General features: G+C 38.5%; 1 protein-coding gene across 2 annotated transcripts in view; it reads right to left on the bottom strand.

Moving 5' to 3' along the window:
* LOC124155181 overlaps positions 1-20,881 on the bottom strand; it is a 130,384-nt gene that overhangs the window by 55,805 nt on the left and 53,698 nt on the right. For both annotated transcript variants that reach the window (XM_046528901.1, XM_046528907.1), the window contains 3 exons: positions 19,452-19,617; positions 13,826-13,993; positions 13,530-13,747 (listed from right to left, as the gene is read on the bottom strand). In XM_046528901.1, the coding sequence (XP_046384857.1) occupies positions 13,530-13,747; positions 13,826-13,993; positions 19,452-19,617 (552 nt within the window). The remainder of the gene's footprint in view (positions 1-13,529; positions 13,748-13,825; positions 13,994-19,451; positions 19,618-20,881) is intronic.

The raw sequence follows: 20,881 nt of genomic DNA, 5'->3' as shown, positions 1-20,881 counted from the left end.
TATACTCGTAAGCATCGCGCCCTCGAGTCGATACCTCGGAGGTGAACATGGAAAAGATCGCGCAGCGTTTTTTTTATTAGCCCTGCAGTGAGCGCCCCAGTGGGCATCCCGAGGCACTTAAAACTGCAAATAGCAATCGCATATCTAAATTGCAGAAAATTTTAGATTTGAAGGAGTCTGGTTAATAGTCAACAACTGTCTTGCCGAGTAATTTCCATTACGCCCTTGGCGTGATTTTTTAAAAGGAATCTTCAGACGCTAATATAAGGGTTATTGCAATTGACAATTATATTGTTGATAAAACTTGCAGTACAAAAATTCAAATGAGTGTACATTTTTGGACTAAATGGCGGATATAGATATCAGAAATGCTTATAATTGAAGAGCGATTCCAAATTCTTTAATCCGGTAAATTAAACGCACAGCACAGAAACTGAACTTTGCGGCATTTTGCTGTGAGCTTTCCCACCTTCAGGTTTCCCATTTGCTTCCACTTAGCATCGCTGAACGTGAACATTTACTCCTTATTGTTCCATGCTTTCATTCCATCGATTTGGTTACATTTAATCCTCACGGTGCTTACGGGACTGGTGGTAGGATTAAGAAAATGTCTGGAAATGATAATATTATATGTCCGCAATCCGGCACGAAGGACCAAAACATGTACCCACGGGGTCCTGTGCTCCAGATTATGATAAATGAAAGGCGAGGACAAGTGAATGTGGGTTTATTTCCCGCGCGACTTCCGACAAAGGACATGATCATCTTCGTCCACACGCTCCCGGCTTTCAACACCGATAGTAAAAACCCAACCCACACCGAAAGCGAAAGGGCTTGAAGGTGAAAGGATTACTGACCCTTGAGTAACGGTATTGCCAGGGAGCCCTCACTCTGAAGGCTATGAATGAATTCCCCTTTGTGGAGACCTCGGGAGGAGAGGGTCGGCCCAAGAGGACAGACTTGGGAATCCTTGAGAACGGCGACACTCGCCACAGGAGCCGACAAACGGAGGAGGTAAACGAATCAAGACTGTTTTCAAAACGTCCACGGCCAGGGATAGACAAAAGACCCCTGGTGATTCATATCATAGAGACTACTTTTTAAGCAAAGGCGAGGGGTGCAAATGAAGGACAACGATTGGCCTTGCAGCAGGTGCAGGTGCTGGGATTTCCAACTCCTCCTTCTTTTTCTACTTCTTTAGCATTTTACGAATTTTAGCTGAGAATACCAGTGCATACGACGCTACCGTCGGTCAGTGCTGTTCTAAAGATGAATAAGGGAAAAAAGTTGCGCTCTTTCACGGCCGCAGAAAAACTGAAAGTACTTAAAGACGCTGAGCAAGTAGGGAATCGCGCAGCCGGACGAAAGTTTGATGTGTCGGAATCATGTATGAGAAGATGGAGGAATGATAAGGACGCATTGCTCCAGACAAATAGGGGAAGAAGATCCTTCAGAGGAAAATCTGCCAGCTACCCCATCCTGGAAGAAAGGCTGGCGCATTACATCAGGGATAGACGGCAATTTGGCTACGCAGTGTCGACGGAAATGTGTTTTTAAGGCGCTTGAAATAGCCAGAGAGATGAAGATCAGCCATGATCAGTTTAGGGCAAGTGAGGGATGGGTTCGTGCGTTTTATCGACGGAACGGCTTTTCCATTAGAAGAAGGACAACAATTTTGCAGCGCCTTCCCGAAATGTATGAAGAGAAATTGATTAACTTTCAACGATATGTAATTGGCCTGAAAAAAAAGAATTCGTATTTGTTAGGCCAAATCGGTAACGCTGATCAGGTACCAGTTTACTACGAAATGCCAATTGAATGTACAATCAATGAGAAAGGAGCGAAATCCGTAATGAGGACTACTGGAGGAGGAGAAAAACAGTGGTGCACTGTCATGCAGATGTCAGCATTGGCAGATGCGAAGAAACTTCCTCCGTTTGTAATTTTTAAAAGGAAAAACCTCCCGAAAGAAAAGCTACCTCCAGGCATTATTGTTCGGGCTCAAGAGAAGGGTTGAATGGACAATAGTTCGGTGTTAGACTGGATTAGGTGTGTGTGGGAACGTCGCCCAGGGGCTCTGCTCAACCTTCCCAATATGCTTCTCCTGGACAGTTTTTGCAGGCATTTAACAGATGGAGTGAAAAAATATCTCACCAGTCGTGAAACTGACCAAGTTATTATTCCTGGGGGGATGAATTCAGTTTTGCAGCCTCTAGACGTGTGTATAAATCGCCCCTTCAAGGCTAACATGAAGAGGCATTATACAGAGTGGATGGCAGGCACGGTGCATGAAACAACACCAACAGGACGAATGAAAAAACCAAGTCTAACACAAATATGCCAGTGGATCATTAGTTCTTGGAAGTTGATTCCTGAAGACTTGGTGATAAAAAGTTTCAAGAAGTGCTGCATTACGAATAATTTGGATGGGAGCAAAGACTGTATGACTTGGGATACCAATGACGAGGAAAATTCCGCTGGAGAGGGCGATGATACCAGCGACATAGAATGAAGGTCAGTGAAAACGATATTAATATTCATTGATGAAAGCTATGATTCATAACTCAATTTATATTTTGTCTTCTGAACCATGTACATTCTTTTGCCACAGGGTGACTTCAAAATGGATGTGACCGGACATGCTCCATACCGCGAAACCGGCCTTATTAGTACAGTGGAACCTCGATTTATCGTTTTTCAGGGGGATGGATGAAAAAAACGATGAATGCGGGAAAACGATCAATGCGGGATTGTTTGTCCGGGTTGCCTATGTCCCAGGAAACGCTGGATTTTTGCGAATTACGACATTCAATAATGGATTCAAAAAAGATTTTAGCTGATTACAGGAATATTATTCCTTTATCGAAACACTTAGGTCATATTGTTGATTCGGATTATATCTCTTTCAAATATCCTGAAGGAACACGCCGCCTTGCTAAAAAAATGTTTCACTCCACTCGGAATTTTCACTGCTATTATGCATTTCTGTTCGACGTAAAAATTCTTATCCATCAAATGCCATTTCAAGTACACGTATTTACGAGAGAAATGTGCGTGTTATGCCTCAAACAACTGATTTCACTGTCGCAGTGATTGGCTATAGGCTATATCAAGAAGGCCAAAAATAGTTAATTATTTGAAACGTTCCTTTCTTGCAATTAAATTTTTAATATGATTGAGGCAATGTGGCGTTAATCGTCAGCGGTACGCCCACCTGATCCTCTGCTTCATCCCTCTTCTTGTTTTCACCAAGGATCTCGCTCTACCCCCACCCCTGCCGTCATGTACTAGCGGACATAACGAGGCGTGCTGTAATATTCTCGCATTTATAGCCCGGATTTTCTTCGTCCGAAAAAGAATAAAACTAATAAAAATGAAACCGGACTTTATTGAACCCACACGGAAAACGCTCGCCGGTTTTAAGTCAACCCACCCTGGAAAGTACGGAACCACTCGTACCAGGTGAAGTTCAGCACTAATGCTATCGCGTACGGCGTAAGCAGAGCTTAGTGCAGAGGGTGAAGCATGACCATATGACTGCGCAATTAAATTTTTTATCCTATAGAGAAGGCAACTTACCCACTCATTTCTAACAATAAGTAGCATAGCTCTAGATGAGCAGATGAATTCAGATTGCTAGTAGGGAGAAACAAAATATCCTGAGAAGACATCGCTTCGTTAGCACCTCAGACAGGTGAGACTTGTAGCATAACTCGTAAATTGTAACCAGACGCCCTGTTTTCGAAAAAAAAATCCGCTTCAACTGCCGTGAAGCTCACTATCAGCTGCGAGGATATCGATATTCGACAGAAATCACCATCTTATTATACCAACTATTTTCTTGCTTAAAATGGTTAATTAACGTTAGAAATACGTCGTGTTTGGTATCATTCATTTTTGAATTACGTGCACATTACTAATATCTCAATATAATAGAAGTATAATACCAATTGCCGAAATTCATTTTTACACACCTTTTGGGCTAATAGGTGATTCATGCAGCAGTTGACATCCAGAGGTGGGGATCCTAAAAGCAGGTCAGCTAAAAAAAAAGTCAGCGGTCGAGAAAGGGGGAAGCTTGAATAAGGTTTCTTTTGTTCTCGAGTAACTTGATATTTTCTTTCGAAGCTAAGGTCTTCGTAATACGATCCTTGCTCGAGCTGGGATCTTTTTTTATTTCGGAGAAGAGGAAAGCTTCAGACGGGGAGAGGCGAGTGCTGAATGGAGGGGGATACCGGATCTTGGGAAATGCGATAATGTGACTATCCCACGGCACTCAGCTTCTCCCTATCGTATTTCAATCTCCTGGGGAAGATTCAAACTATGTGTCTGTCGTTATTAGCCATAAATAACACGTAGTAAACACTTCGTCTCATTTTCGTCAAACGATAAATGCGGGAAAATTATACGACGGGACCGCGATCTTCAAATGATAAAGGCGGGAAAATGATACTTCGGGGAACGATATATGCGGGAAAAAATTACATTGTCCTTATGGAACTTAATTTGGGACCAAGAGCGGCGAACGATGAATGCGGGAAAACGATGAATGCGGGAACGATAAATCGGGGTTCCACTTAATCAGCCATTTTTATGTAAATTATATGGTTTTAATAAGTTTCAAAATGTATTTCGTAAAAAAAAACCAAATAAATGCTTTTACTGCTATTGACAGTCATGATTTTCATCTTGAATTTATTTTTTCAGATTTTCATGTGATTTAATCCTTAATCGATCGTTTTTACGTGGTTGACGCTAGGAAATTTTGCATTTCATATGTTGGCATTCCCGCTCCCCATCGCTTTCGGCAAAGAGTAGTTTCTATAAATTGAATTCGGTGAAAAAGATCGTCCTCATAATGACTACCACTGGTCCATTAGGAAAGTGAAGGGAAAACAGCATTCAAAATTAGCGATTGGTGTGACTACTCGGCAATTATGAATTGCAGCATAGCCAGACTTTCTTCAGTTCAATAAATATCGATTTCTCACCCATTGCGTAGTGTGATAAAAAGTCCAAGGAGCAAAAGGTTAATGGTACAAGTGAATACGTACTTATCTTCGCGCGCCATACGTGCGGTGTAAATTTAGCTGAAAATTCGCGCTCATAAATTTTTAGTTCAAAATGACGTGTAAATGTTTAGCTCAAAATGCCACGTAAATGTTTAGTTCAAAATGCTGCTTATTTTTTTTTGCAAAATTTTCAGTATTGAAAGGGGACAGTTTGATAATTGTCAACAGTCCAGGCATACCTCTGCAACTCTTAGTGGTGGGGAAAGAAGAATTCCGCGTTTTTTTTTTCTCTATAGCTTCGATGCTCAAAATAGGGGTGCGCCTCTTACACACGCTTATACGGTAAAAGATTACTAAGAACTCAAATAGCAACAACTACACACAGGAATACTAGTACAAAAACCAAAGTGGCCATAACATTGTTATTAGTTGGTATAGTATAATACAGAAATTACAATATACAGCTACTATATATATTAAGCTAATATAAGATGGCAAATCGATTGACTGACTGACTCATTGATACAATTTCGCAGCCCAAACTGTGATAGGCATGGGTATTTGGCTTATTGAACGTAAAAGTAAAAAAAAATTCATCGGGAGAAAAATTCTGAAAACTTGAAAAAGTCGATTAGTTTTCGAGATATATCGACTTGAATTAACATGGGAGCCTTATGGGACTAAAACTTTTTCGCTTTTATTTTGTATTTTTAAACGTCTGAGGAACATGATATTCAATGGACGTAAATTAGATTTTTTGATGTGGTTTTCATTGCGACAAATTGATATTTAGTATTTTTTGAACGTTTTCTATGTTTTTCTTATGGAAAAAGTTTAGGAATTTTTTGACCAACTTGCAATAATCGTACGACATTTTCCTTGACTTATAAGGTAGAGAATTTTTTGGTTGATTTTTAGGCTATCTTGGAATTTTCATATGTCGAAACAATTCCGAGGAATAAACGATTTCGATTTTACATTGTCGTGAAGGGAGAATTTTCAAACTCGGATTTCGGCGTTGAGACATGTGCCATATGAAAATTTGGAATCTCCTAGAAAAACCGTAGAGGGTACTTCGTACCCTTACGATCTACCTTACTTTTCCCGTAACCATCTTTGTTAATTCATAATAAAATTCCGAAAAATATCCTGCACGCGAAAAATCATTGTCGCCATTTTTTTGTGGAGCATACAATCTTGAATATCTTATCAACCATTCAAGCTAGATGAATGAAATTTTCAGGGTAATACTTTTATCAATAAGGTCAACTTTTGCAATGATGACCATTTCACTCGATCGATTCATGTGCGAGTTATATCGATACTAATCTCCTTAGTTACGCTTAATTCGCTAATAACTTTGGTGTTAATCAAGTTTTGAATATGAAAATCATACACAATACAACTTCTAATGTGTTTTATCCGATAAAAGTTAAATCAAGCCGATCTGATGATTAAAGCCGATGTTATCATCGATGGAAGTGTGCATTCGATAGATCCCTTTTTTAGACTTATTTACATAGTTACGGGCATATAAATTTTAATAATTTGGTAAGAAAGAAAAGTTCTAGGCACACATGTAAATAATTTTGATGTGTAACGGTTCCTTATGAAAATATATCGATATGAATTTATATCGATAGGTCTCATTTTCTCCTTTGCTATTTACTGTACCTGTCCGTAATTTTCAGGGTAGTACCTGACTGGCAATATAAATGTTTCTTTATAATTGGGGCTCCATGGCAACCATAGTTTTCATTTTATATCAACATTTAATTTCAATGTAAAGTAAATGGCGATACACTCATATCGTTTTTACGTATGATTTCATTCAGGATTTCGAAGTGGTTGCTAAGGCTTGAAGTGATTGTTGATGTCTGGTAAACCAACTCTACTACACGTAAGCGTAACCAATTCATTATTTTGGTTTAAACATTGACTTCTTTTTTTACTTTCAATGACGTTTGCATGCATTACACCATTTCAAATTGCTTAACTGTATTTATGTATTTTTTATATTTGATTGTTTTTAATTGTTTTAATTTCCCTTTGATAATATATCTCCTTTCCAAAATTACATACTACATTATGCATCATTGAAATACGAAAAATTCAATATTCAAAGCGCATCCTTACCCATTCTTTCATCAAATCATTTCAGTCGCATTATTGATTGCCTAATGTGCGGAATTATTTTAATCATAGTAACCGGTAATACTGACCATTATATACCAGGGTTGCTTTTTCCCGTGGTTATTTAACCACACGAAATTACGGATAGTTTGCTATTAAAATATTTACTCACGTTTTCTAGCATACGAAGGGCCTATATGTTATGCCTGTTGCATACTTCTTTACCAACGCTGAAATTTGGGGTTAGGGAGACTACAACCTCACGTAATTCATCGTTTAAGAATGTTTTACATTATATGGGATTCAAGTAGTCGGGAATCAATATCTAATAAAGCTCGCGTAAGGCGTCACGACAAATGAATGCCATAACCAAAAATTGAGTTAATTCGGCGAAGATAATTTGCTGTGAATATGTAATGATTATGAACAAATCTTGCGCGACCTGTTATGAAAGCCGTGTTACGCTGATTTGCGTTGGTGGCGCCATCTATACAGTGATAATAAAAATATATTTTAGAATATCTATTTTCATGTGTATTGTTGATAAAAAAACTTTCGTGCATGGTGATACTTTTGTGTCCCTATACTTCGCGTTCACATTGCCATCTCCCACCTCTCAAATAAGAGCAGGTTTTAGAATAGCAAATTTTATGGCTGTTTGTGAAAATAATTTACAGGCCAGGCGATAGCTATCTTTCACATTATTCCGTGCTCATATATGTATTTATGAATAGATGAACAGTTATGATGTGTATGAATTGTCGAATTTTTATAAATAAACCTCAAGGAATATGCGAATGCTGGATTTTTGAGGACAGAGCGTTTGAGCTTCTCTCGGTTGAAAGGTGGTAGCATTTAATAGATCCGCACTTTTTGGATTTCTGTCTTCGAAATTAACTTGATCGGCTGGGTATTGATGCATTGACTTGGTCTCAGTCCGACAGTAAAAAAAGCTGTTATATTCTTTTAAGTATGTTGGGTTCAAATCTTCATAATCAGAAAGAGAAAAGCAACAATTCTAGGACAAGAGTCAAAATACGAAAAATCGGCGATATTTCACAAGTGCATCCGTCGTTAATTTTATATTTCTCTCCATTACGTAAATATTCTATTCAAAACGGTCTTAACGCTTATATCATCGGGGTTACTAAGACGACGTTAAGTATTGTTGAGAGCGAAAGAGCGTATCCTCCGTCTATTTCATCTATTAAAAGGATATTGTGTTTTCTTTCCCTTTTTAAGCAACTTATGGACCCAATACTCGAACACGCGTGACACAAACATGTTCCCACCCCCCTCTCGAACCCGCTTGATGAAATCAAGCGACTATCGACTCGTATACTATATAATGAGTATGACCCATGGTGAGGGTAGTGCTCTAGCAAGTGATTTTTATGCATTGGTTGGCACATGTAGAAAAGCTAAGTAAGATCATCCACTTATAACTTTGAAATGACACTGCATAATTACCTAAATGCCATTATGATGATAAAAAAGTTTTTTTATTCCTATATTTGCTGCCATTAACATTACTTATTAATTTGTCACTGTGAGATCAAAATGAAGACCACAAAATATACTGTAGAGACAGAGCCTCAAACCCTGGCCCCCGACGTGACAGTCGATGATGCTAACCACTACACCATCTGATCAAAGGTGTGCTATTTTGGATCTAGATAAGGCTTGTTCAAAGTACTGCATGAATATCAATTAATTGCAGCCAAACTAAGGGCCATTCAATGGAGCAACTACCAGTTCCCACACGTGTTTGCCATTCCGCATGCCATAAAAATAAGGCATTGAAAACGGCGGAGCAAGGTACACGGTCTCCCCTTGTTAGATGCAAAGGATGGCTGAGACAATTTGAGCTGCTGCTTTGCCGTAATTTTATCACTGAACCCTGGGAATTTTGCTTTTGTACTAATTGCTGTAATTTTTCCAAACCCCAGCATCAACTTCTCTGTCTCCATTGACTCAAGGCCATGAACTTTTTGTAATTTTGTCATTAATTCATGGTTCAGCTGTGTAGTTGGAACTTCTTGGGGATCAAAAACTGAGATATTTTCAAATATTTTTCTGCTTAGGTCTTCTACCATAAGAGAACCTAGTATGGTTGATGCCTTTTAAGCCATTTGCATAAGTATTGACTTTACAGCAGCCGATTTAGATGTTGTCATGTTTTGTAAATGTAATTAGTGGTTTTATCAAAAAATGAATACATATTCTCGAGTCTCATTTTTAACTTCCTTACTCTCAATGGAATATGTGTGCATTAAGATAGTTTGAACCCTCCAATGAATTCATTAAGTCAACCAGCTGTTTCCCATGCCATTTTGGCTACTTTGTAGACATCGTGTGAACGTGGCTTAGACCTTCTGACAAACAAGGAGTCTTATTTCCGCAAATGTATGTATTACTTTGTGGATATCATGAATTTTCTCAATGTATTTTATGATTAGGCCACTTCCAGGCTAGACAACATTCAGCAGGCTGCTGTTCTTGGCACAGCGCTGTGAAATCCAGAGTGTCTTCTCCTTCGCACTTTGAGTCGAGCTTTCAGATAACCATTGGTCTCCATGGATGTCTTCAAACGAGTCAAATACAGCGATTGACCGCACGGCGCTGACGATGGTCACTACGGTGACCATTTGGCCTGGCAGTGTGCCGTCTATGGTGTGATATACATGCTGTGCTATATTCAGGCCATTTTCAGACGAAAAGACTTATTGCTGGCCACCGCTCACGGCACGGCTCAGTAAAATTCACGCTGGTTTCAAACGAATAGACTCTCTGGATTTCACGGCACTGTGACATAAATGGAGGCCGGCAAAAATTCGTTTCATCTGAAAGCCGCCTTTGACGTCATCTTTTGACAAGAAAGGCATTTTTCAAAAATTCCTCTCTCGCTCGTATTATTTTAGAATGAGTTTATTTACGTTCATTATGAACATATAAGATTAGTTACTAGTTTTCTTTAGCTATTAATGGTTCATCCTCTCCGGGAGTATTTTTAATGCCATGAATTAGAGCTGCATAAAAATTTTAAAATAACAGTGAAAACATTACTCCGTGATTTCCTATTGATGACTCATTCACGATCATTGATTCCTATAGCATAGTACACCCATGCCTCATATAGCGCAAAGGATGCGTTCCTTGGGGTCTTTGAACGATACGAATTTGCGTTATACGAGAGCGTTTTAACATTGGGAAGATAGGGATCCTGGTAGCATAAGTGTTGGGTATTGAATTTCCTCGAAACCATATATATATTCCCATAAATAGCCTTAGAAAACCTTATTTATACAAATATTTATAGTTTAAAATATCTTTAAAGATAGTAGACATGTATTCAAAGACTTATTTACGTTACAAAAAATTCGTACATGCTTTTGAAATTCCCTCCTGTCGTGCGGGTGGGCTAACATCTGCTATCTCAGGGTTTCGTAATGCATTGCCGGCAGTTGACTACTTTTCAAACCGATCAAAAAACCATTGTTGAGTCACCCAGGCCATTTTGTCGCTCATCGAAATGACAGGAAAATGCTACTTTAAATGCCATTTCATAGCTAGAGGAGTTTATGAAAGATAAATCATTTTAATTTGAAGTCCTCCGAGGCAGCAGCAGCTACGTGAAACAATCTTTAAATGCCTTGAAACCTGACCCAGGTGTTCCTTCCCTGAAAATGAATGAACACGATCGCATTCTTATCCAAAACAATATCATCTTATCCACTGATCTCATGAACACTAAAGACTATTTGAGGGGGAAAGGAGCCACTTTCAATCACAGCTTGGAGTTCATCAGAAAATGTTGCGGTGACTGCGCTATCAACACTTGCAGATTCACCAGATATCGCCGCACTGAAAATACCTGCTTGCCATTTAGAATTCTGAAACCAACCGGATCTTTCACTCGTCTTGGAGTGATTACCACCCTAGTCTTTTTGTACAGATTCATAATGAACTTTCCGTATGTGTTGACCGCTTGGTTGAAGTTGGTGCGGCTGAGGTCACTGATGTTTTAACTTCGTCTTTATTCAGAATAAGTCATCGCGAGTTTAAACTTCCGCGTAATATCGCTTAGACGCTCTCCATTTTCAAAGCAATTGAAGTCTTTCAATTTCTCTTCTAGGGTTATGGTTTTTCTTGATAACTTCTTGATTTTTCTGCCCGCATTCCTATTTTTTGCCATTGTTCTCTTGGTTTTTACACACATTGACACATTGTATATATTTCGTCTCATTTTCGTCAAACGATGGAGGCGGGAAAATTATATGCTGGGACCGCTATTATTCAAGCTATGATTTACTTTTCAAATTCAATATTCGAGTTAGAGAAATCTGCTATTCCACCCATCTCTAGTTTGTAATGATTCTTCGTTTTAACGATGTTATTGATGCAAATGATTTCATTAAATTTGAAATAAAAAGTTGATTTAAAAAATGTATTTGGTAGGTATATATGTACCTATTTATTTATACATTCATCAAGTGAAATAGATGAAAGACATTTAATATGCTTTGTGCAATTCTAGTATTCTAGGTATTCGAAAATTGAGATATTTGAGTATTTAAGCTACGATTTACTATTCAAATTCGATATTTGAGTCCGATAAACCTGCTATTCGACCCATCTCTAATTATTGTATTCATAATTGAAATGTAATCATTAAAAAATAAATGCTGCAGTGTAAATTCATTTACTTCCAGACAGATATAAATGCGTAAATATTCCAAATTCCATGCTACATTAACCTGAAAAAGATGATATTTTCGATAGAAATCGGCTGTAATGAGTTAGAAAAATATCAAGTGATTTTCTGGAGATCTTCAGCTCTTGTTATAACAGACTTCAACTACATCCAAAAATATGTACCACAATTATATTCTTTGTTTAAATATTCGTCAAAATCCATTGCCGCGAAATGGCGAAAAACATTGCTCGTCATGTGGTCCGAGTAGCTGGCCTAGGGAAGTAATTTATCTCATCTCCTTTAGATCATTAATTAAGTTTGAAGCCAGTGAAAATGAGTTTTTTTCAAACAATATGGTTTGAGATGTATTTTTTGCTGTCCAAGATTATCCGGAAAATCGACTGCCATGTAAAGGGCCAGCTTAAAGCCTTCAAGGTCATATAGGTATTCACAGGGGAGAAATGGAGCGGTGGCCGAGTTGGGTATGAATAGCATCAACACGTAAAAGGGTCCTACAGAGACTCTCAAAAACATTGGTTTCTTTCCCTTCCAGCAGTAGTAAGCCCTCTGCATCTCAGGAATACAGTGCGGCAGCTGTTCAGCAATAGAAGGTGATTTTTGACATAGCCATACGGAGTAAAAACCAAGTGAACAATGTAAAAAAATAGGAATGCAAATAGAAAAATAAAGAAGCTTTCAAGAAAAAGCATAAATCTAGACAAGAAATTGAAAGTGATATATTGCTTTGAAAATGGAGAGCGTCAAAGCGATGTTGCATGTAAGTTTAAGCTCAAGATGTCTACAGTACGCACTATTTTTCTGACTAGAGACAAAGTTAAAACATCAGTGACATCAGCCACACTAACTGCAGCCAAGCGGTAAACACATATGCGGAGTTCACTGCTGGATAAAAAAACGGAAAGACTTCTAATTACGTGAATTTATCATAAGCGTTGAATGATGTTCCTCAATCATAGGCAGTTATGAGAGCAAAATCTGTGGCTTTATTGAATCTATAAAAGAAGATGAGGGTGATGATTGCTCCGAGACATCACGTGGAAGTTTCAAGACAAAACGGTGACACTGGGTTTTAAGACTAAGTTGGAAATTCGTCACCTGCCGGCTATGAATTGCAAACCCCTGAGCTGGCATGTTTTTTTCCTAGATGTGAGCCCACCCGTATAAAAGGAGGGAATTTCAAAAGCACATACGAATATTTTTTAACGGGAAAAAAACATCTTTGAATGCATACCTAATACATATCTTTAAAGATATTATAAACTATAAATGCTTATATAAATAAGATTTTCTACGGATATTAGTAGGAATATATACATGGTTTATAAGAAATTCAATACCCAACACCTATGCCACCGGGAACACATCCCTATCTTCCCCATTTTAAAATGGTCTCGAAAAATATAAATTCGATTAGCGCGAAGACCCCATGGAATGCATCCCTTGTACTAAGCGAGGCATGGGTATATACGTAATCCTTTTCGATAATTATACCATAGCATATCATTTTTAACTTTATTATGCACATAAATTAGTGGAAAATTTATTTTTTGAGTTTTTTTTCGGCTCTCCTAAAATTTTGCTTTCCCGTGGGCGTAAACTCAGTCCCAAGATTCACTTTATGACTGGATTTAACTGTACTTGAAAAGTGACTAGGAAAGCATGATAACCTTTTAATGAATTTCTCGATGAACTCAAGCTACTGCAAACATTTCTCTTTGCAATTGCACCATCTGCAACCATTTTCCTCAAGCTATCTTCTGCTTTCCACGGTTCTAGCGCCATTTCAACATATGGCAGCATTTCCCATGCTTGAGTGTTGGTATTGTCCACAATTATAGGAGTTACACCGTGAGCCATGGCCCGAAGGACTTGAATACGGCAGTGCCTAAACAGAAAAATTAATTATTAACTATCCGTAATTATAATGACAGCATATTAAAAAAACATTCATGATAACACTTACTTGTGGGCATCCTCCAACTTTAATGGATCAAAGCGGTACTCTTTCTGGCCTTTGCCACCATGAGGAACAAGAAAGAAGTCATCTGCGCTACAAGTGAATCCTGATTTTCCTCCAGGTATAGACAGTAACTGCTTGGAAAGAGTTGATTTTCCACTTCCTGGGAGGCCCCTGTATAATAAGAAATCATACTATAATTTACTACGGAAACAGCTTTTTTTAATTCTTCCTATTAGAAGACTCTCTCAGAAAATAAATAACACAAAAAGTAAACACAGCTAGGAATTTCTTGGAACTTTACAAAACTCCACAAAGTAAGAAACATTTTGGAATTTAAAAATAAACTCAGTACAGTAAAATGATTTTGCTATCTCAAATACCAACTGAAATACTACTTTTCTACATAATCAATAAACAAACTTAGACACTTATCATAGCAGTGGATAAGCTTTGAAATTGTTCATCATAGAATTTTGCTGTCTGTGATCTCAGACACTCTGCATCACGCATCTGGTGCAAACCATCATCTTGAAGTGCTGTTGCCAGCCATTCTTGGACACAAGCAAAATTCACTAGGTGTGAGGACGGGACTACAGGAGAGCTGAGGGAGAACCTCCCATGTGAATGAATTGAGGAGTTCTTGGGAGCAATTTGCTGTGTGAGGTCAGGCATTGTCACTGACCAAACCTCACGCTGCTGATATTTTCAATTGCAGTGCACAACTTCAATTTGAGTATTGAAAAAACGGGCTTCGCTGAGACGTTCCCACAGTCACGGCTGGATGCCACCTCAGGTGCCAAGCTCACAGACACCAAGATGTACACTACTGCATAGTGGCATCAAACGAAAAACGTTCCTTACTTAGTGAATAGCCCTCGTACTATCAGCAATAAATTAGAATCAAAAGAAGTTGGAAGGGAAAGAAAAGTTTCAACAAAAAAAAAACAATCTTCCCCATTGAGTTATTATCTCTGAATTAAGTTTGAAACAAGGAAATCCAAAATTTGCCACCCACTTTTGACAAGTCAATGTTGTCATTGCAGTTCGGACCTACAGTGCAACCTCGATAAAATGAGACCCCACGGTGCTCAAATAAACACTTGCTATAGCAAATTGTCACTTTACCGGAGGTGGAGCAAATAATAACCATTAAAACTATTGTCAACACTTGTATAGGAACAGGATTGGTGTGGCGACGTAGATATTTCTATCCGATAAACTTAAGCACAAATGAAGAAGGGCGATGCTTTTTTGCATCTCTAAATTTCCTTAACTTAATAATAAACTAGCCATTCAATTTATAAGTGCTGCATTGAATCAACACCCTGTACTGCAAGGAACATACTACAGAAACACCCCATAATGCACGGGAAAATCGAGCGACCAGGGTGCCAGGGAAATCAAGAAGTGTCTGCATTTTCACCAGGGTTAATGAATACTTTGGTTACCAGTCTTTCGTACAGGCTCAAGGTCAATGTGTCATCACGGCACACGGACCAATAATTGCGCTTAGAATGTACGTGTGCAGATAAGTGCAAGGACAGTAGGCCGGCCCTTATTTTTCAGATTTGCGAAAAGTTATGTTTTCCTGGTCTCAAAATGATCCAAATGATGTTTATATTTGCGTGTTAAAATTTGGTTACTTTAAAATAATGGCAACCCGTGCCCCAAGGGCCCTAAGTACTAAGGACCCTCAATTGAGTTTTTTGGGGCCGAAAAAGCACTATTTCTATGTAAAACGTAAAAGTAAAGCCCTTTAGGGCCGATTTTCTGTTTGTTTTAACCTATCTCTAAGCGTTTAGGAGATATCGCCCATCGTAATGCAATCTTCCCCCTAGGGCGCCACCCCGCACCGCGGCACTGCTGAGGTATGTCCCGCACCACTTACTAGAGACTTCCCCTCAACCCCCTCCCCTCCCTCGGCAAAGACTTTGCTCCTGATGACAAGATTTACATGCTAGTGGTACAGTATTGAATAGGTTGTTCCTCTTGTGTCATGATTAATGTTGTTAAAGCCTATAATGTCAATTTTAACCCTTCAACGCCGTCCTATGTATTGGGTACTGACCCCTTAAACCTTGATTTTTTGCCACCAAACGGCCACGAACCATTCCAGCAGGCTTTGATCCAAAGTGCTTTTTATGTGCAAAATATTATAAGCATGTGATAGAAATGTGTCTATGAATAATAAAGGAATGAAGGGATTGAGCAGGGCTTCCAGGGCTCCAACAGTAGTTAGAAATATTCAAGGAGAAGAAAGGAGGTAGTAAGTTCACGGATGTAAATCACTGTGGATAGATAGAGATAGTTCTTGTGTATAGTGTGCAAAGGATAGGAAGAGCTAAGTTTTTTAGGATGTAAGGAGAAAAGTGGTGAAATAAATACTTTATCATGAACGTGACGTTCATTTTAAGAATAGACCAACAAGGAAAGGCATGTAATCAAGACTAAATCCAGGCATTGAACTGGTTGGAACAGAAAGTGAAGAAATACTCGGCTCAAATTTACCGACAGTGAGAGAAGTACTATGTGTTTTCTCTATCTCCTAATGGGTTCGAAATTTGTAAGATTTAGTGCGAGAAAAACCGTGAGAAATGCGTCTCATCCATAGTATAAAACTAGAATTCCTGTTTTTACAGAAAATAAGGCGATTGAAAAGTTAGAAAAATGACGCAAAGAATGGATGAGCGTGCAACGGCATAAAGAGAACGCGAACTACGGTGGATATGAAGAGAAGAGAATCTTTCGTAACAAAACTTGATGATTTGCTTGACATTACAAGGAGCCGTACCATTGAATTTTTGACGCGCGAGGAGGAAAGTGCAGTTAATCTCTCGGATAAATGTGCTTGGGCTGAAGAAATAAAGTTCTTACGCAAATAAAGAGGAGAACGAAATGCAGTTATTGGTGGAATAGATTTCAATATATTCAAGAAGAAATGAAAAGATGTGGTTCTCCGCTCCTTTTGTTGCATTAGTTCCCATCAGTGACCCGTAGTTCCAACAAAGACTTGTTAATTACGAAAGTGTTAACCTAGACATAGCGAAAGCAGCACTAAAGAGGTTTTCAAACTACTTGTGGTACATGAATGAGGAGTTGGTAGGCCTGTCCTTCTTTGACGGATCCATTTCTAGGTGTGAAAAAAAACGTGATACGCCGTATGTGGTCTTGTGTAGGAAAATATGATCCACCGAAGAAGGCATTATGTAAACGTAAAGACATGACTAAGGTATCTGTACCAAATTTTGTCACTACTAATTCGAGAAAGCTATTTAATGTATTGTAAATATGCATTGCATTCTTTGATGTGAAGATACGTGAATGGGATGAACAAAAAAGAACGATTTGCAAATTATTCGGGGTCATCAAGTGGGAAATGATTGTGCAGCGAGAGGAGTGAAACTAATTCAAGATTTTTTGGCAGTCACGTTGAAGGAAGAGAGCTTTCAAAATTAATTACTAAGAGTGACTTTTCATCGCAATACAATCCTTACGCGCGGAAAGGCACTTTCATTACCAAAAGTAGGATGTCAGTGAAAAATTAGAAATACAATGAAAATCTATTTTATTTTGGTTAATGTACCGAAATTCATGGACAGAGTGAAAATAAATTGATCTCTTGGATTGGAAGTATTGTTATGGCAATTAAATTCTTTCTAAGGTAAGCACATTTCTTCAGAGGCTAGATCTTGACATCAGGAGCAAAGTCTTTGCCGAGGGAGGGGAGGGGGTTGAGGGGAAGTCTCTAGTAAGTGGTGCGGGACATACCTCAGCGGTGCCACGGTGCGGGGTGGTGCCCTAGGGGGAAGATTGCATTACGACGGGCGATATCTCCTAAACGCTTAGAGATAGGTTAAAACAAACAGAAAATCGGCCCTAAAGGGCTTTACTTTTACGTTTTACATAGAAATAGTGCTTTTTCGGCCCCAAAAAACTCAATTGAGGGTCCTCAGTACTTGGGGCCCTTGGGGCACGGGTTGCTGTTATTTTAAAGTAACCAAATTTTAACACGCAAATATAAACATCATTTGGATCATTTTGAGACCAGGAAAACATAACTTTTCGCAAATCTGAAAAATAAGGGCCGGCCTAGTGGACAGCGTCTGCACATGACTGACCTTGAAACATGTTCGACATTTCAATTTTTCTTTTGCTCTTTCAATCATAGTTCTATAATCAAGTTTGAGAGATTTTTAAGGATTTTTATGACGAAATTCACTGCTTTTTCCAGGTTTTTTCACGGTAGACGAAATTCACGGATTTAAGGTTTTCACGGTTGAGTGGGAACCCTGTGAGGGCTTTAGTGGGATATTTGTTTACTTCAAATATTTCTGCATAAAAAAAGCTCTAAGGTGGGAGATGTTGGATAAAATTCAACAAAGGATAGCCAAATCACACCTGTGATGTACCTGGGTACGTGCACTGTGGACCCATTACACTTCAAGGTAACCAAGAGAGACAGAAAGTGCTAAGCTAGAAGCCATGACTTAACGGACATCTTTCCCAGAGATTTAAGATGTGGCAGGTTAACTTAACAATATTTCCTGCCAACAAAAGAACCATACTGGATGCTAAGGAGTATTGACAGAGAGAAAGAGCTTAATTTATTATAAAGTAGTACAGTAAACTCTAAATTATGCAAAGCAGGATTTTACGAAGTTTTCGATTATATGAAGTGATATTGCGGTCCTGGCGAAAAGCCTATGCTAAATACATGGCACTATTCGATTATACGAAGTTTCGATTACACAAAATGTTTTGAAATTACGAACCTCGGCTCGGTCCCCAGGAGCAAAAGGCATTCGTTTTATACGAACTACAGCAAAATATTTGTCAGTAAAACTAGTTACGCCAGCGTAAGTAGCTAAAAAAATCAGCACTTCCGACTGTGGTCCATCAAAAGTGTGAAATCTTAAATGATAGTGCAACTTTGCAAAGAAAGGGTTCGCCTAAAACCTCACGGAGGGAATTTAAGGTAAGTAAGAGTTCAGTAAAATATTGCGACTTACATAATGCCCCTATTTACATGCCTATTCGTAAACATCGCATCGACAATACTTCGTAGTTTAACATGTCAGGAAGGTCGCGTGGGGTATTTCGTATAATCGTTTGATGTTGCACACTGTGCTCCTCCTGCTTTTTTCAAGTATTTTTCAAAATCATCTTTTAAGCCTCTAATCTCCTCCGCGATTTCATCCGCTGCAGCTTCCTGAAGGTATAACGTAATGAATGCCATAGAGTGATACATCAAACTTCATAACAAAGTTCTTTTACAGCCCAACAGAACTGGAACTGAGGTCCATATTTTCTTAACAATTTAAAATTCGTGATATAGTTTCCCTTACCAAATGTTAATACAAGCCATATGTGGGGGACCATGACTTTGCTTTGTAATACTGAAAACTCCATAGTAACACTGTCCATAGTAAAAAAGAGTATACTGAATCACTTTTTCTAAAGGGGCAGTGGATTTTGAGCTATTCATGGATGTTGAGAAAAAATTGTCCCTTAACCATACCTTCTCCGAGGTTTTAGTTATTTTCCAAGGCAATTGACCTGGACACTGTTAAAAATTTTTCAATCAAGGCCAATTGTCCGTATGAAACATTCAGCTCACAAATGTACATACCTCAACAAAATCAGCACTGGAGTGTGAGAGGAAATAAGATTTCTGACGAGGTCATGATGCTCTTGTGTCTCACTGGACCTCTCCTTGGCCTTGGGACTTGACGATGGGGCTGGAGATGACTGTCTATTACTAGGAGGACACACCTTTCTGCTGACAGCTCCAAAAACTGGAAAAGAGCATTCGTGGTATTACAATTACAATAAACAGGGCCATTTCTTCTTTCAGATTCAAGCACGACCCTATGAAACATGTGGTTACCCATCGCCATTAAAAAAAAAATATATGATGCAAACCTACATGAATGATTTTCCAATTGGCTACTTGTAATTTTCTAGTTACACTTTTCCTGAAGAAACAGGCATTGGAAAAAATACCAAAAATGGCCACTAGAGGAAGTGTCAATTTCAAAATATGTATAATTTGGGCAATACATAAACTATAATGTTGAACATTTCTTTCCTTATGCAGGCTTCCACGGGTCGATGAGTATGAAGATACGTCTCTTTCGGGTAATACACCGCGTGGGTCCATTGTTCTCGGACGACAGTTTCGCCGGCGTTACAGTCGGCTTTGTTACTTCACTGACCTGAAGAAGCCGACTGTAACGCCGGCGAAACTGTCGTCCGAGAACAATGGACCCACGCGGTGTATTACCCGAAAGAGACGTATCTTGAACATTTCTTCATTCCGGAGTGATTTACTATCGTTTTCACAACATACCATGAAACCTCTACTTCACAAACTCCCGCTAAATGAAAAACTCAATTGAATGAACAAATGCTATTGGTTCTGCCAAATGCCTACGTAAATGCATTAGGGAGAGACTCCGATGAATGAATTCCTCTTTTACGAAAACTTCTGATCAAAGAAATGAAATTTTGGCACAATCAAGTGAAATTCATCTCTCAATTACCAATTTCTCAATTTCAATTAAATTTATATCTTTACATGAATAAACTAGTATCCATAGCGAAGGAGAGCCAATAATATATTGTAAATGGTTGATGCTGGTAGGCTGGTAAATTATCTCAATAGCCCAACATTGCAATGCTCAAAGATATGAAATCTAGAGCTTATGCACTTTGATCTCATTCTTTTGACGGTTGTTTAGGAAAATTTACAGAATTACAATGCATAAATTCCAAGAAGCATATTTTCACTCGTCACCATCTTGGATGTCTTATTTAAATTATGAAAACTACAATGTACGCGCAAGAAGATGAAAGCCAACATTTGCCTCTCTTAATTCTCTTGACCCAGCATTAACTCTTGCTCCATTATCACAGTTTATTTCTATGTCAACTCAAACCTAAGGAGAAATTTTTGCATTTGCCACCATCTTGAGTAAATTCTTGAAAATAAAAAATATTCACGCTTAAGCAATGGAAGTCAACATTAACTCAAAGATCTGGAAGTTATTTGAATTATGT

Source organism: Ischnura elegans, chromosome 1 (genome assembly GCF_921293095.1).
Source record: "Ischnura elegans chromosome 1, ioIscEleg1.1, whole genome shotgun sequence".
In the NCBI taxonomy this organism is placed as follows: domain Eukaryota; kingdom Metazoa; phylum Arthropoda; class Insecta; order Odonata; family Coenagrionidae; genus Ischnura; species Ischnura elegans.
The sequence above is the reverse complement of the archived record's forward strand: the minus strand, read 5'-3'. Positions and strand labels throughout refer to the sequence as shown.